At 46.4% G+C, this 17,928-nt stretch overlaps 1 protein-coding gene across 6 annotated transcripts in view; it reads right to left on the bottom strand.

Annotated features, from left to right (window-relative positions):
- Positions 1–17,928, bottom strand: part of TXNRD2 (thioredoxin reductase 2) — a 336,976-nt gene that overhangs the window by 198,918 nt on the left and 120,130 nt on the right. For all 6 annotated transcript variants that reach the window (XM_063964743.1, XM_063964739.1, XM_063964742.1 and 3 more), the window contains exon 8: positions 14,672–14,742. In XM_063964743.1, the coding sequence (XP_063820813.1) occupies positions 14,672–14,742 (71 nt within the window). The remainder of the gene's footprint in view (positions 1–14,671; positions 14,743–17,928) is intronic.

Here is a 17,928-nt window from a genome sequence, read left to right as displayed (position 1 = left end):
GTGTCGACATCTGTGTCTGCCATTTGAGGTAGCGGGCGTTTTAGAGCCCCTGATAGCTTTTGAGACGTCTGGGCAGGCACAGGCTGAGAAGCCGGCTGTCCCATATTTGGTATCGTCAAACCTTTTATGCAAGGAGTCGACACTGTCGCGTAATTCCTTCCACAGAACCATCCACTCAGGTGTCGACCCCGCAGGGGGTGACATCACATTTAATCGGCATTTGCTCCGCCTCCACATACGCCTCCTCATCAAACATGTCGACACAGCCGTACCGACACACCGCAAACACACAGGGAATGCTCTGACAGAGGACAGGACCCCACAAAGCCCTTTGGGGAGAGAGAGAGTATGCCAGCACACAGCAGAGCGCTATATAACACAGGGATCCCACTATAATGAGTGTTTTTCCCTTATAGCTGCTTATATTTATATACTGCGCCTAAATTTAGTGCCCCCCCTCTCTTTTTTACCCTTATGTTGCTTGTCACAATGCAGGGGAGAGCCAGGGAGCGTCCTTCCAGCGGATCTGTGAGGGAAAAATGGCGCCAGTGTGCTGAGGGAGATAGCCCCGCCCCTTTTCCGGCGGACTTCTCCCGCTTTTTCTGGCATTCTGGCAGGGGTATATTTACACCTATATAGCCTTCCTGACTATATATGGTGTAGATTTGCCAGCCAAGGTGTCTTATATTGCCCTCAGGCCCCCCCCCCCCCCAGCGCCCTGCACCCATCAGTGACCGGAGTGTGAGGTGTGCATGAGGAGCAATGGCGCACAGCTGCAGTGCTGTGCGCTACCTTGTTGAAGACAGAAGTCTTCTGCCGCCGATTTTCCGGAACACTTCTTGCTTCTGGCTCTGTAAGGGGGCCGGCGGCGCGGCTCCGGGAACGAACACCAAGGTCGGGTCCTGCGGTCGATCCCTCTGGAGCTAATGGTGTCCAGTAGCCTAAGAAGCCCAAACTACCACCTGTTAGGTAGGTTCGCTTCTTCTCCCCTTAGTCCCTCGCTGCAGTGAGTCTGTTGCCAGCAGATCTCACTGTAAAATAAAAAACCTAAAATATACTTTCTTTCTAGGAGCTCAGGAGAGCCCCTAGTGTGCATCCAGCTCAGCCGGGCACAAGATTCTAACTGAAGTCTGGAGGAGGGTCATAGTGGGAGGAGCCAGTGCACACCAGTAGTCTAAAGCTTTCTTTTAGTTGTGCCCAGTCTCCTGCGGAGCCGCTATTCCCCATGGTCCTTACGGAGTCCCAGCATCCACTTAGGACGTCAGAGAAACTCTGACAATGATATCCAACTTACACCCCTTTTACACCGCACCTTGGACACAGGGTAGTGCCATGGCAACCCGGGTCATGTGTCAGTGTGAAAGTGTAGACCCGGGTTGTGTATCCCGGTATGATGAATGTGGTCACAAACAGGGTTATTCCCAGGACCGATTCGAGTAGGCAGCGGTGTGAAATAGGGAACTCGGGTTACCCTACACAGGTTTCTTTAATGCCTGTGTGACATTAACCCAAGTCGATCCTATTATTATTTTTTTATTTATATGGTGCCACAAGGGATCTGCAACGCCAATTACAGAGTACATAAACAAATGAGCAAACCAATAAAAAGCACTTACAGTTGGAGACAGCATAGGACAACTACAAGGTTTATACAGAAAACCAAGGGTTCGGTGCCATTAAAGGGAGTATTGAGTATAAACTATTCACACCGACATGTGACCCGGGGTTGGCCCAGCAATGTAAGACCTAAATACCGGGTCCTTGCCTCGGTGTGAAAGGGTCTAAAACGGATATCAACACGGCTTGAAACTGTGTTGATGATCCCGGATCAGACCAGGGATTTAGGTGTGAAAGGTGTATAATTGACTTCCAGGACTTATACAGTGAGTGGGAGAAATAGGACAGAAGAAGCAGTGTGCGAATACAGAACGCACATATTTATTTATTTATTAACAGTTTCTTATATAGCGCAGCATATTCCGTTGCGCTTTACAATTAGAACAACAGTAATAGAACAAAACTGGGTAAAAACAGACAGACATAGAGTTAGGAAGGCACATAGAATTTAATGTATCCTGGGTATCCAACAATAGCAAAGAAATAATCTTCTCCAGGTTCCTGACAAAAGGAAAGTGTTTACATTTTATGAGAGGTATGAAGTGTTTGTTTAACACCTATCATTTTAATTACAGCTCTCACATTAATGCCCACTCTTAAAAAAATCTAAAACCTTTTATTTTACCGTACATATTTGCACAACCGTCAACCAACCACTCCCCGCTGTTAAAATACTATGAAAAGCTTTTAGTCTTTAAAAAGGTCCTTCATATTAATTGTGAGGTTGTTGGGGTGTTTAGTTAAGTATCAGCTGCAGAGATGTGAGATGTGGGTGGTCCAGTCACAGCATCAGAATAACATTAAAATGTTTGATTCCAACGTCATTAGAAATCCTTGTTGGTACTAATAATATAATTCCCTTTTAAGAAAACAAGCATTATATCTCTGCAAATTAGGCTGTAGAAGCCTCTGAGGCCAACAGTTGGTTTGATAGATCCTGTGAGCTACAGGTGACAGGAATGTGCCTGGGGTAATTGTCTGGAGTACAAGTGAAGCTTACTCAGACAGCTCCAGCTTACAACTGCCCAGCTATTGTATAGCTAGGTTTATCTTGTATTCCAGCAAGGCTCAGGGGATCAGACCTGGATTTACATATTTTAGGAAGGAAGAGTTGTGCAGTCAGAGGCTTGCTGCTCTACCTGAAAATGATGGACTGGCAATTGGGAAATGTGTGATTTGGAAGCAGCCAAGAACATAGCACTGTTAACACCCAGGAGCCTTTTCCCGGAGTGTTTCATATTATCAGTGCCTGGCTTTAATTACGCTCCATTACATAAATACCACAGGATGTTACCTACAGAATTTCATGTAGCCTGAGAGATCCTATATGTACTATAGCGTATGCAGATAGATTATTAGGTCTTTGGGCCAGTGTTTGTCAACCCAGTCCTCATGGAACTCAGTGCAAGTTTTCCAGATCATTTAGCTGAAATACAGGTGTGTTACTTAACTAATGCAGTAAATCTATAGGTGGTACTAATTATTCCTGAGCATACCTTGAAAAGATGCACTGTTATGCTGGCTACACACTGGACGAAAGATCGGCTGTTCGTTCGATGTATTGTGAGTAGATTGGCTGGGGTATACAAATGATATGTCTGTGAATGTCGTCATTCACAGACATATCATGCCGGCTGTGCTGCACAGTCAATGCCCGTACACTTGCTGCAGGAACTGACGTCACAGCTGGGCAGGCAAAGTCAAATGCCCGCCCAGCTGGATGTCAGGACTGACATATTGAGTGGCCATCGATAAGTGTGGATGCTTACCTGAATTGTATGCTCCGTCAGCGGGATGCCGGGCTCCATAAAGACAGAGTTTAAGAAAAACTGTTTTAGGCTATTAATAATGCCTTTAGGCGATTAATGCCAATTAATAGCCGGAAAGTAGGCAAATATGCTCTAACCTCAGGGCCGTCTAAATGTATTGGCACACTAGGTAGCTGCCCATGGCCTTACAATTCTTAGCACCTTCGAGCAGGGGTGGGTAGTGGTCACACAATCAGAGCGACCAGACAGCATTCTATACCTGCCTCCAAGCCTGCAGCAAGACCGTGAATGCTGTCAACATGGTGATTGCTGGATTGCTAGAGCTATCCACCAATCAGAGTACCGACAGCCATACACTGTATACAAGATGGCATAGAACCACAGCAGGGGCATGTTATGATTTTTTGGGTAATTGGTGTGTAGGGGCTCCAGTGTATTGCTGTGCCTAGGGTCTACGATGCTGTAAAGATGACCCTGTCTGACCTTCCCTTCTCTAATAGCCTCCTTTCACTTCCAACTCCTGCGCTCTCCCCACCTACGCTCCTATAATCAAGTACATCAAACAATACTTAAATTAAACCCCCCAAATACTTAGCACATGAAACCCTCTTGCGTGCCTAAGCAACATGTGTTTAATAGCTTTTAAAGTATGATTCCAATGTTTAGAAGCAGGCATCTAGCTGTTCAAAGCTAGAAACATAGATGGTGTTAAGGTATTACACACAAAAAAAAAATGAAACAGGAATACTGCTCGATTCCTCTGTCATAGAAGAATGTGTACACTTTATAGTCTACATTACAGAATGCCAACAGAAAAATGTCAACACTCTGTCTTAGGAAGTGTAATTTGTCAGAGAATCTTCTGTACAACTTTGAAAAGGAAAAAGTATTTTTTATATTTTATTTAAATAAAAATGTAAGTTCACATGTGAAAGCAGAGAATTGCACCTTGTGATATATCGGTCCAGAACACACACACACATATATCTATTTCTCAGATCAATGAGTCAGGTTTCAGGCTCCATCTGAGCAAGCTCCCTCTCCCAGCTGTTGAAATAGAGGCTGATAATGTACAGAAATGCTACAGTAGCCCCTCAAGGCTTATTTTGACTAAGGCTCTGGAATGCAACATGTAAACATTAGACTCCTATATTACACTGTTACAACTTGCATTAACTGTATCTGGACAAAAGCAGCATTTTCGCAGATATGTATTAGTGGAATACAGGGTTTTTTTAAGCAGCTTCCTCACATTAATCATGTCAGGAGAATTTCTGAGGACTCTGACACATTGTAAACACGCAAAAACACTAAGTGGAGCTTGTAGGACAAATGTCGCATTTTAATGCTGGAGGAACAGCCACAGGCTCCTGTTCTATGGTAAACATTCTAGCACTGAGATGCAGCAGGTACAGAACAGATTGATTACACGGACACTTAGCAATGACGGCAGAGCTTCCAAGAGGGGTTATCAAGAAAATTAAACTTTCTTAAAAGAGCTTGAACTCTGTTTTAAAGTACCTTATGATTACCTAAATGCCAACAGCCCTTTGCTAGAAAAGGCAAGGTAACAAGAACGGCTCACTCCATCAAGATTATATTTACTGTATGCAGTATATGCTAAAGTGACGACTTTACAGTGTTATTTAGACGTATACTTCAGTGTAAAATATGTACACAACACGCGCACAGCAAGCAGGAAACAACCACCATACTATTAAATATCAGGTTTTATGCCCAATAATTAGAACGCCTTCTCACTGCTGTTCACAGCAATTAGAAATGATGTACCTCCCAGATGTATGAAGGATCACATCCAAGAACAGGGGCTCAGGTAGGAGTCTGTCCCTGCAATGTGTGATCGCAGTGAGCTGCGGCACCTCGGTCATCCTACTGCACATACACGGTCATCAAGCAACGCATGCGCCAGTGCCTAGTAGCTTGGGGGATCTGGAGGATCCTTCCCCCTAGCAAATTATGCAATATGTAACTTATAGGCTGCATGGCTACGAACGTCTTAACCACCGATGGCATTAGCTAAAGGGGCCAAGCTCTGCAATGCTGCCAATTCCGGAGAATGGTAAATCTTACAATATAACCTCTCCCAAATGTATTTTCCACAAACTTTGTTTAATAAATAAAGTGGGGGCACCACGGATGGTGCAATGGTTAGCATTACTGCCTCACAGCACTAAGGTCATGGGTTCAATTCACACCATGGCCCTAACTGTGTGGCGTTTATATATTCTCAGTGTGCTTGCGTGTGTTTCCTCCCACAATCCAAAAATATACTGGTAGGTTGATTGGCTTCCGACAAAACCAACCCTAACATGAATGTGTGTGCGTGTCCATGTGGTACTGAATATAGATTGTAAGCTCCACTGGGGCAGGGACTGATGTAAATGCCAAATATTCTCTGTAAAGCGATGTAGAATGTGTGTGCACTACATAAATAACTGGTAATTAATAATAATTTGAAAACAATGAATATGCCCTTAACAGTGAGCAAACATAATTCTGCGTGGCCCAAGTAGAAAAGCACAAATATTTTGTCATTACTATATGCAACAATTGTAGAAATGACAAATACATATGAATAGATTTTTGCACTTACAAAAGAAAAGTGGTGCGTGACCCTGCTCATTATAATGGCAGAGAAACACCATGGCCTGAGTGTATATAAAGCCCCCAATCTTTTCTCCTTTTGAATAAGAAAAATAATTTACTTTACAGGCTACAATAGTAGCAACATACCCAAACTTATAATTGGGAGTCAGCATTGATTAAGCTCTGATAATGAAATAGGATGTAGCCTTGGAACATAAATGAACAATAAAGATACATTTCCAGTGCAGGAAAAAAACCTATGATTTAGGGCAGGAAAACACATAAATTAAGGGGGGTACACACAGAGAGATCCATTCTTAAAATCTAAGCAATCTGACTAGATTGCTTAGATTTTAAGCATGGATCTCTGGTGTGTATGCCCCCCAGCGACAGCGATGCGCGGCCCTGCGCGTCGCTATCATCGGTGCTAGATTGGTCTGCATGCAGGCACAATCTAGCACATCACTCATTTCACCCGCTGGGTGAAGTGAGCTGCCTCCCTGTCACCCCCCCTCGCTCAGCACACATTGCGCTGAGTGCTGGGCGGGGGGAGAGATGTGTGCTGAGCGGTCTGTGCTAGATCGCTAAGCACACATCTCTGCATTACTGGCCTTATGATTATAAAGAATAAAATACAAATTGCTATTAAATTGTTCCTTCTTAATTCTTTATCAAATTATGGGTTTACTTCACAAGCTGCCTGACAATCTATTGTTTCAAACAAGCACTATAGATAACAGACAAGTGAAGTACAGAACATCTCATTGTAATGAAAACAGATCCTATATAAGAAAGGAACACATGCACTGAGGAACATAGGTTATAGTTATCGACCATTTTGGAATACAGGAAAAAGGTCATACTAGTACAGTTGTATGCAGTAATAAAGGCCATGCACTAAATGTGGAACACAGTCGTATAGTATGTCTTGTGTCTAATTTATGGTTTTACATTTAAATTACCGTATATACTCGAGTATAAGCCGACTTTTTCAGCATTTTTTTTTGTGCTGAAAAAGCCACCTCGGCTTATACTCGAGTCAGGATTTAGGAGGGACACGGAGGGCACAGCGCGCGGCTCTCCTGTGTCCCTCCTGCGTGTCCGGCGGCAGCGGCGTGTGTGTGTTAAAGGAAGTGCACGAACCGGCACTTCCTTTAACACATACACGCCGCTGCCGCCGGAGACGGGTCTGGGACTGAGGGTCGACAGCACAAAGGTCGACACACCTTAGGTCGACGCCAATTGGTCGACACACCTTAGGTCGACATGGACAAAAGGTCGACACGGACAAAAGGTCGCCGGGAACAAGGTCGACATGGAAAAAGGTCGACATGAGTTTTTTATGTTTTTTTGGTGTCGTTTTCTTCGTAGAGTGACCGGGAACCCCAATTAGTGCACCGCGCTTCGCTCGGCACACTTTACCGTTCCAATCGTAGTCCACGTGGATCGTTAAGTATGAAAAGGTTCAAAAAATAAGAATTTACTTACCGATAATTCTATTTCTCGTAGTCCGTAGTGGATGCTGGGGACTCCGTCAGGACCATGGGGAATAGCGGCTCCGCAGGAGACAGGGCACAAAAATAAAGCTTTAGGATTAGGTGGTGTGTACTGGCTCCTCCCCCTATGACCCTCCTCCAAGCCTCAGTTAGGATACTGTGCCCGGACGAGCGTACACAATAAGGAAGGATATTGAACCCCGGGTAAGACTCATACCAGCCACACCAATCACACCGTATAACTTGTGATCTGAACCCAGTTAACAGTATGACAAACGTAGGAGCCTCTGAACAGACGGCTCACAACAAATAACAACCCGATTTTTTTTGTAACAATAACTATGTACAAGTATTGCAGACAATCCGCACTTGGGATGGGCGCCCAGCATCCACTACGGACTACGAGAAATAGAATTATCGGTAAGTAAATTCTTATTTTCTCTAACGTCCTAAGTGGATGCTGGGGACTCCGTCAGGACCATGGGGATTATACCAAAGCTCCCAAACGGGCGGGAGAGTGCGGATGACTCTGCAGCACCGAATGAGAGAACTCAAGGTCCTCCTCAGCCAGGGTATCAAATTTGTAGAATTTTGCAAACGTGTTTGCCCCTGACCAAGTAGCAGCTCGGCAGAGTTGTAATGCCGAGACTCCCCGGGCAGCCGCCCAGGATGAGCCCACTTTCCTTGTGGAACGGGCCTTGACAGATTTAGGTTGTGGCAAGCCTGCCACAGAATGTGCAAGTTGAATTGTGCTACAAATCCAACGAGCAATCGTCTGCTTAGAAGCAGGAGCACCCATCTTGTTGGGTGCATACAATATAAGCAGTGAGTCAGACTTTCTGACTCCCGCCGTTCTTGAAATATATATTTTCAATGCCCGGACCACGTCCAACAACTTGGAATCCTCCAACTCGTTAGTAGCCGCAGGCACCACAATAGGCTGGTTCAGGTGAAACGCTGACACCACCTTAGGCAGAAAATGAGGATGCGTCCGCAGTTCTGCCCTGTCCGTATGGAAAATCAGATATGGGCTCTTATATGATAAAGCCGCCAATTCTGATACTCTCCTGGCTGAAGCCAGGGCCAGTAGCATGGTTACTTTCCATGTAAGATACTTCAGCTCCACCGATTTGAGCGGCTCAAACCAATGGGATTTGAGAAAATCCAAGACTACATTAAGATCCCATGGTGCCACTGGGGGCACAACCGGGGGCTGTATATGTAGTACTCCTTTTACAAAAGTCTGGACTTCAGGAACTGAAGCCAATTCTTTCTGGAAGAAAATCGACAGGGCCGAAATTTGAACCTTAATGGACCCCAATTTGAGGCCCATAGACAATCCTGTTTGCAGGAAATGTAGGAATCGACCCAGTTGAAATTCCTCCGTGGGGGCCTTCCTGGCCTCACACCACGCAACATATTTTCTCCAAATGCGGTGATAATGTTGTGCAGTCACCTCCTTCCTGGCTTTTACCAGTGTAGGAATGACCTCTTCCGGAATGCCTTTTTCCTTTAGAATTCGGCGTTCAACCGCCATGCCGTCAAACGCAGCCGCGGTAAGTCTTGGAATAGACACGGTCCCTGCTGAAGCAGGTCCCGTCTTAGAGGTAGAGGCCACGGATCCTCCGTGAGCATCTCTTGAAGTTCCGGGTACCAAGTTCTTCTTGGCCAATCCGGAGCCACTAGTATCGTTCTTACTCCCTTTTGCCGTATAATTCTCAGTACTTTTGGTATGAGAGGCAGAGGAGGGAACACATACACTGACTGGAACACCCACGGTGTTACCAGAGCGTCCACAGCTATTGCCTGAGGATCTCTTGACCTGGCGCAATACCTGTCCAGTTTTTTGTTGAGGCGGGACGCCATCATATCCACCATTGGTTTTTCCCAACGGTTCACAATCATGTGGAAGACTTCTGGATGAAGTCCCCACTCTCCCGGGTGTAGATCGTGTCTGCTGAGGAAGTCTGCTTCCCAGTTGTCCACTCCCGGAATGAATACTGCTGACAGTGCTATCACATGATCTTCCGCCCAGCGAAGAATCCTTGCAGCTTCTGCCATTGCTGTCCTGCTTCTTGTGCCGCCCTGTCTGTTTACGTGGGCGACTGCCGTGATGTTGTCCGACTGGATCAACACCGGCTGACCCTGAAGCAGGGGTTTTGCCAGACTTAGAGCATTGTAAATCGCTCTTAGCTCCAGTATATTTATGTGAAGAGACATCTCCAGGCTTGACCATACTCCCTGGAAGTTTCTTCCTTGTGTGACCGCTCCCCAGCCTCTCAGACTGGCATCCGTGGTCCTGTATGCCGAATCTGCGGCCCTCTAACAGATGAGCACTCTGCAACCACCACAGAAGAGACACCCTTGTCCGTGGCGATAAGGTTATCCGCTGATGCATCTGCAGATGCGATCCGGACCATTTGTCCAGCAGATCCCACTGAAAAGTTTGTGCGTGGAATCTGCCGAATGGAATCGCTTCGTAAGAAGCCACCATCTTTCCCAGGACTCTTGTGCATTGATGCACAGACACTGTCCCTGGTTTTAGGAGGTTCCTGACAAGTTCGGATAACTCCCTGGCTTTCTCCTCCGGAAGAAACACCTTTTTCTGAACCGTGTCCAGAATCATTCCCAGGAACAGCAGACGTGTTGTCGGGGTCAACTGAGATTTTGGAAAATTCAGAATCCACCCGTGTTGTTGCAGCACTACTTGGGTTAGTGCTACTCCGTCCTCCAGCTGTTCTCTGGACCTTGCCCTTATCAGGAGATCGTCCAAGTAAGGGATAATTAATACGCCTCTTCTTCGCAGATGAATCATCATTTCGGCCATTACCTTGGTAAAGACCCGAGGTGCCGTGGACAATCCAAACGGCAGCGTCTGAAACTGATAATGACAGTTTTGCACCACGAACCTGAGGTACCCTTGATGTGAAGGGCAAATTGGGACATGCAGGTAAGCATCCTTTATGTCCAGGGACACCATAAAGTCCCCTTCTTCCAGATTCGCTATCACTGCTCTGAGTGACTCCATCTTGAACTTGAATTTTTGTATGTACAGGTTCAAAGATTTCAGATTTAGAATAGGTCTTACCGAGCCGTCCGGCTTCGGTACCACAAATAGCGTGGAGTAATACCCCTTTCCCTGTTGTAGGAGGGGTACCTTGACTATCACCTGCTGAGAAAACAGCTTGTGAATGGCTTCCAATACCGTCGCCCTGTCTGAGGGAGACGTTGGCAAAGCAGACTTTAGGAACCGGCGAGGGGGAGACTTCTCGAATTCCAACCTGTAACCCTGAGATACTACCTGCAGAATCCAGGGGTCCACCTGTGAGCAAGCCCACTGTGCGCTGAAATTCTTGAGTCGACCCCCCACCGTTCCTGAGTCCGCTTGTAAGGCCCCAGCGTCATGCTGAGGGCTTTGCAGAACCCTGGGAGGGCTTCTGTTCCTGGGCAGGGGCTGCTTGCTGCCCTCTCTTACCCCTTCCTCTGCCCCGAGGCAGATATGACTGTCCTTTTGTCCGCTTGTTCTTATAGGAACGAAAGGACTGCGGCTGAAAAGACGGTGTCTTTTTCTGTTGGGAGGGGGTCTGAGGTAAAAAAGTGGATTTTCCGGCAGTTGCCGTGGCCACCAGATCCGATAGACCGACGCCAAATAATTCCTCCCCTTTATACGGCAATACTTCCATATGTCGTTTGGAATCCGCATCACCTGACCACTGTCGCGTCCATAAACTCCTTCTGGCAGATATGGACATCGCATTTACTCTCGATGACAGAGTGCAAATATCTCTCTGCGCATCTCGCATATAAAGGAAAGCATCCTTTAATTGCTCTATAGTCAATAAAATACTGTCCCTATCCAGGGTATCAATATTTTCAGTCAGGGAATCCAACCAGACGACCCCAGCACTGCACATCCAGGCTGAGGCGATGGCCGGTCGCAGTATAACACCAGTATGTGTGTATATACTTTTTAGGGTAGTTTCCAGTCTCCTATCCGCTGGATCCTTGAGGGCGGCCGTATCAGGAGACGGTAACGCCACTTGTTTTGATAAGCGTGTGAGCGCCTTATCCACCCTAGGGGGTGTTTCCCAGCGCGCCCTAACCTCTGGCGGGAAAGGGTATAATGCTAATAACTTTTTTGAAATTAGCATTTTTCTATCTGGGTTAACCCACGCTTCATCACATACATCATTTAATTCCTCTGATTCAGGAAAAACTACAGGTAGTTTTTTCACCCCCCACATAATACCCCTTTTTGTGGTACTTGCAGTATCAGAGATATGCAAAGCCTCCTTCATTGCCGTGATCATATAACGTGTGGCCCTACTTGAAAATACGTTTGTTTCATCACAGTCGACACTAGATTCAGTGTCTGGGTCTGTGTCGACCGACTGAGGTAAAGGGCGCTTTACAGCCCCTGACGGTGTCTGAGACGCCTGGGCAGGTACTAACTGGTTTGCCGGCCGTCTCATGTCGTCAACTGATTTTTGTAATGTGCTGACATTATCACGTAATTCCATAAACAAAGCCATCCATTCCGGTGTCGACTCCCTGGGGGGTGACATCACCATTATCGGCAATTGCTCTGCCTCCACGCCAACATCGTCCTCATACATGTCGACACACACGTACCGACACACAGCAGACACACAGGGAATGCTCTTATCGAAGGCAGGACCCCACAAGCCCTTTGGGGAGACAGAGGGAGAGTTTGCCAGCACACACCCAAGCGCTATAATATATATGGGAACAACCTTATATAAGTGTTGTTCCTTATAGCAGCTTAAATATATCCAATATATCGCCAAAAAATGCCCCCCCTCTCTGTTTTACCCTGTTTCTGTAGTGCAGTGCAGGGGAGAGTCCTGGGAGCCTTCCTCACAGCGGAGCTGAGCAGGAAAATGGCGCTGTGTGCTGAGGAGAATAAGCCCCGCCCCCTATTTCGGCGGGCTTTCCTCCCGTAGATTTAGATAACTGGCATGGGTTAAATACATACATATAGCCTTAATGGCTATATGTGATGTATTCTTTTGCCTTAAGGTATTAAAATATTGCTGCCCAGGGCGCCCCCAGCAGCGCCCTGCACCCTCCGTGACCGCTTGGTGTGAAGTGTGTGACAACAATGGCGCACAGCTGCAGTGCTGTGCGCTACCTTCATGAAGACTGAAGAGCCTTCTGCCGCCTGTTTCCGGACCTTCAATCTTCAGCATCTGTAAGGGGGGTCGGCGGCGCGGCTCCGGGACGAACCCCAGGGTGAGACCTGTGTTCCGACTCCCTCTGGAGCTAATGGTGTCCAGTAGCCTAAGAATCCAATCCACCCTGCACGCAGGTGAGTTGAAATTCTCTCCCCTAAGTCCCTCGATGCAGTGAGCCTGTTGCCAGCAGGACTCACTGAAAATAAAAAACCTAAAAAACTTTTTCTAAGCAGCTCTTTAAGAGAGCCACCTAGATTGCACCCTGCTCGGACGGGCACAAAAACCTAACTGGGGCTTGGAGGAGGGTCATAGGGGGAGGAGCCAGTACACACCACCTAATCCTAAAGCTTTATTTTTGTGCCCTGTCTCCTGCGGAGCCGCTATTCCCCATGGTCCTGACGGAGTCCCCAGCATCCACTTAGGACGTTAGAGAAAAAGAAAAAAATTGTGAAAAACTCATGTCGACCTTTGTCCATGTCGACCTTTTGTCCATGTCGACCTTTTGTCCATGTCGACCTAAGGTGTGTCGACCAATTGGCGTCGACCTAAGGTGTCTCGACCTTTGTGCTGTCGACCTGGAGTCCGGATACCGCCGGAGACGCAGGAGGGACACAGGAGAGCCGCACGCTGCGCTCTCCGTGTCCCTCCTTCAGAAGACAGCGCGGGAGCGACGGAGGGTAAGTACCTGGCACTGTGGGGTATATCTGGCACACCTGGCACTGTGGGGCATATCTGGCACATCTGGCACTGTGGGGCATATCTGGCACTATGAGGTCTGTGTACGGGTAGAGCTGCATTTCCCACCCTAGGCTTATACTCGAGTCAATAAGTTTTCCCAGGTTTTTGTGGTAAAATTAGGTGCCTCGGCTTATATTCGGGTCGACTTATACTCGAGTATATATGGTAAATTGCAACATTACTGTAACAACTTTAGCTGCTGTTATAACTTCTGAACAGATCTTGTCTGTGTGTTCATGTGAAATATGCTGTAAACATACAAATAAGATGGCTATAAATATAATATGCTCGAACAGCACCAGATTGCCACTGCAGCCTTAACTGAAGCTTTACAAATGTACTGTAGCTCATGCACTTGCTGCCACCCAGTGGACAAATTAAATATATACAATACTCTAAGCTCGTTGACTTAATAAAACTTTAATGACTATACACATGCAGGTGGTTATGTCGCAATTATAGAACAGGGGATTTCAGCAAGAACAGTCTTATAACTGCTGTTAAATTTAAAGTGGTAAATGTATTCAAACTCGCTGAAATCCCCCCCAGTTCTGTAATTGAAGAACCTATTTTAACCCCCATAAAGCTTTTTCTTTGGAAGAGACACACAAAAAAGAGAGAGAAAAGGGGTTGCATACTAATGGTGCACTCTTATAATTTTTTTATATTTTTAAAATATAACTTTTAATATTAAAAGTTATATTTTAAAAATATATAAGAGTGCACCATTAGTATGCAACCCCTTTTCTCTCTCTCTTTTTTTGTGTGGATATACCTTTGTTTGTAATAGGTAGCACCCCCTGGCAATATAGAATTATACCAGCATTTAATACCAGGGAATTGACAGCCAATTTATTTTGGTGTACACAAATTTATCTATTAATATAGTGTGCAGATCAATTCCAGCTTTTTCTTTGTAATAGAAGCATCTTTCATGGATAAAAGTATACAAGCAATTATTAATTCCATTCTAAACTATTATCTTTACTATTCCAGGTTAGACTGTGAATAAAGCTACTAAATAACTATCCTGTTCTAGTTCACAGCAACATCAAGGCTAAAACTTTATATGAAAGCAAAAGAATGGAATCTTCCAAATAAACCTAAATATATAATTTTTAGCCAATTACCTTTACTTGTATCTTACAGATTGCATACTTTAATTGCTGTGGAAAAAAGACTTGGCAAACAAAGAGAAAATATTAAATTCACTACCATAGAACAACTGAGAAAAGCACACATTACATACATTTTCCCAGGTGATTCTTTCAGCCAAAACAGATCATCGCTGGTAATACAATTTTCCACTGCTCCGGGAACCTATTTGTCAGATAAACACATATACTAAATTATCAGGTACCATATTTTGATAAACAAGTTCTGAACCACTTACTGACTTTTTTTTTTATAACTGCGGGACTTCAACGTATCATATTTGGAGAGTTTATACAACTAAAAACATAATATTAGGATGAAACTTGTTTGTATTCCTATTTAGACAACAAAACACATTTCTTGACATTAAAGAGACATTAAACATGGCCAAATGACTCCCCAGTTATGAGAGGGAAAACCAAAAAATAAGAATTTACTTACCGATAATTCTATTTCTCGTAGTCCGTAGTGGATGCTGGGAACTCCGTAAGGACCATGGGGAATAGCGGCTCCGCAGGAGACTGGGCACATCTAAAGAAAGCTTTAGGACTATCTGGTGTGCACTGGCTCCTCCCCCCATGACCCTCCTCCAAGCCTCAGTTAGGATACTGTGCCCGGACGAGCGTACACAATAAGGAAGGATTTTGAATCCCGGGTAAGACTCATACCAGCCACACCAATCACACCGTACAACTTGTGATATGAAACCCAGTTAACAGCATGATAACAGAGGAGCCTCTGAATAGATGGCTCACAACAAGAACCCGATTAGTTAACAATAACTATGTACAAGTATTGCAGACAATCCGCACTTGGGATGGGCGCCCAGCATCCACTACGGACTACGAGAAATAGAATTATCGGTAAGTAAATTCTTATTTTCTCTGACGTCCTAGTGGATGCTGGGAACTCCGTAAGGACCATGGGGATTATACCAAAGCTCCCAAACGGGCGGGAGAGTGCGGATGACTCTGCAGCACCGAATGAGAGAACTCCAGGTCCTCCTCAGCCAGGGTATCAAATTTGTAGAATTTAGCAAACGTGTTTGCCCCTGACCAAGTAGCTGCTCGGCAAAGTTGTAAAGCCGAGACCCCTCGGGCAGCCGCCCAAGATGAGCCCACCGTCCTTGTGGAATGGGCTTTTATTGATTTAGGCTGCGGTAATCCTACCGCAGAATGCGCCAGCTGAATAGTGCTACAAAACCAGCGCGCAATAGACTGCCTAGAAGCAGGAGCACCCAGCTTGTTGGGTGCCATCAGGATAAACAGCGAGTCAGTTTTCCTGACTCCAGCCGTCCTGGAAAAATAAAATTTACAGGGCTCTGACTACGTCCAGCAACTTGGAATCCTCCAAGTCCCCAGTAGCCGCAGGCACCACAATAGGTTGGTTCAAGTGAAAACCTGAGACCACCTTCGGGAGAAACTGAGGACGAGTCCTCAACTCTGCCCTATCCATACAGAAAATCAGATAAGGCCTTTTACATGACAAAGCCGCCAATTCTGACACACGCCTGGCCAAGGCCAAGGCCAACAGCATGACCACTTTCCACGCGAGATACTTTAGCTCCATGGTTTTAAGTGGCTCAACCAATGCGACATTAGGAAATCCAACACCACGTTGAGATCCAAAAAGTGCCACAGGAGACACAAAAGGAGGCTGAATATGTAGTACTCCTTTAACCAAAGTCTGAACTTCAGGCAGTGAAGCCAGTTTTTTCTGGAAGAAAATCGACAGAGCCGAAATCTGGACCTTGATGGACCCCAATTTGAGGCCCAAACGTCACCCCTGCTTGTAGGAAGTGCAGGAATCGACATAGTTGAAATTCCTCCGTCGGGGCCTTCATGGCCTCCCACCAAGCAACAAATTTTCGCCAAACGCGGCGATAATGTCTTGCGGTGACATCCTTCCTGGCTATGATCAGGGTAGGGATGACTTCCTTCGGAATACCCTTTTCCTTTAGGATCCGGTGTTCTACCGCCATGCCGTCAAACGCAGTCGCGGTAAGTCTTGGAACAGACAGGGTCCCTGCTGCAGCAGGTCTTGTCTGAGCGGCAGAGGCCAAGGTTCCTCTGCCAGCATCTCTTGAAGTTCCGGGTACCAAGCTCTTCATGGCCAATCCGGAACCCCGAGTATGGTTTTCACTCCTCGCCTTCTTAATATTCTCAGTACCTTGGGTATGAGAGGTAGAGGAGGAGACACATAAACAGACTGGTACACCCACGGTGTCACTAGAGCGTCCCCAGCGATCGCCTGAGGGTCCCTTGACCTGGCGCAATATCTTTTCAACTTCTTGTTGAGGCGGGACGCCATCATGTCCACCCGTGGTCATTCCCAACGGTTTACCCGCATTTGGAAAACTTCTGGATGAAGTCCCCATTCTCCTGGGTGTAGGTCGCCCATCGGAGAATCCTTGTGGCTTCTGCCATCGCCATCCTGCTTCTTGTGCCGCCCTGTCTGTGTACATGGGCGACCGCCGTGATGTCGTCTGATTGGATCAGTACCGGCTGGTTCTGAAGCAGGGGCCTTGCTTGTCTTAGGGCATTGTAAATGGCCCTTAGCTGCAGAATATTTATGTGAAGCGAAATCTCCTTGGAAATTTCTTCCCTGTGTGACTGCACCCCAGCCCCGAAGGCTGGCATCCGTGGTCACCAGGACCCAGTCCTGTATTCCGAATCTGCGGCCCACTAGTAGATGAGCCCTCTGCAGCCACCACAGCAGCGACACCCTGTTTCTTGCTGACAGGGTTATCCGCTGTTGTATCTGTACATGGGACCCGGACCATTAGTCCCACAGGTCCCACTGGAACGTCCTTGCGTGGAGTCTTCCGAATGGAATTATGCTTCGTACGAAGCTACCATTTTTCCCAGGACTCGTGTGCATTGATGTACCGACACCTGTCCTGGTTTTAGGATGTCTCTGACTAGAGATGACAACTCCTCGGCTTTTTCCACTGGAAGAAACACTCTTTTCTGGTCTGCGTTCAGAAACATTCCCAGGAACAGAAGACGTGTCGTCGGGACCAGCTGTGACTTTGGAATATTGAGAATCCAGTCGTGCTGTTGTAGCACTTCCCGAGAGAGTGCTACCTCCACTACCAACTGTTCTTTGGACCTCGCCTTTATCAGGAGATCGTCCAAGTACGGGATAATAAAAACTTCCTTCTTGTGAAGGAGTATCATCACTTTGGCCATTACCTAGGTAAAGACCTTCGGTGCCGTGGACAACTCCAACGGCCGCGTCTGGAACTGATAGTGACAGTCCTGTACCACATATCTGAGGTACTCCTGGTGAGGGGGGGGGGGGGAATGGGGACATGCAGGTACGCATCCTTGATGTCCAGGGAGACCCTGT

Source organism: Pseudophryne corroboree, chromosome 1 (assembly GCF_028390025.1).
Source record: "Pseudophryne corroboree isolate aPseCor3 chromosome 1, aPseCor3.hap2, whole genome shotgun sequence".
NCBI classification, from domain to species: domain Eukaryota; kingdom Metazoa; phylum Chordata; class Amphibia; order Anura; family Myobatrachidae; genus Pseudophryne; species Pseudophryne corroboree.
The sequence above is the reverse complement of the archived record's forward strand: the minus strand, read 5'-3'. Positions and strand labels throughout refer to the sequence as shown.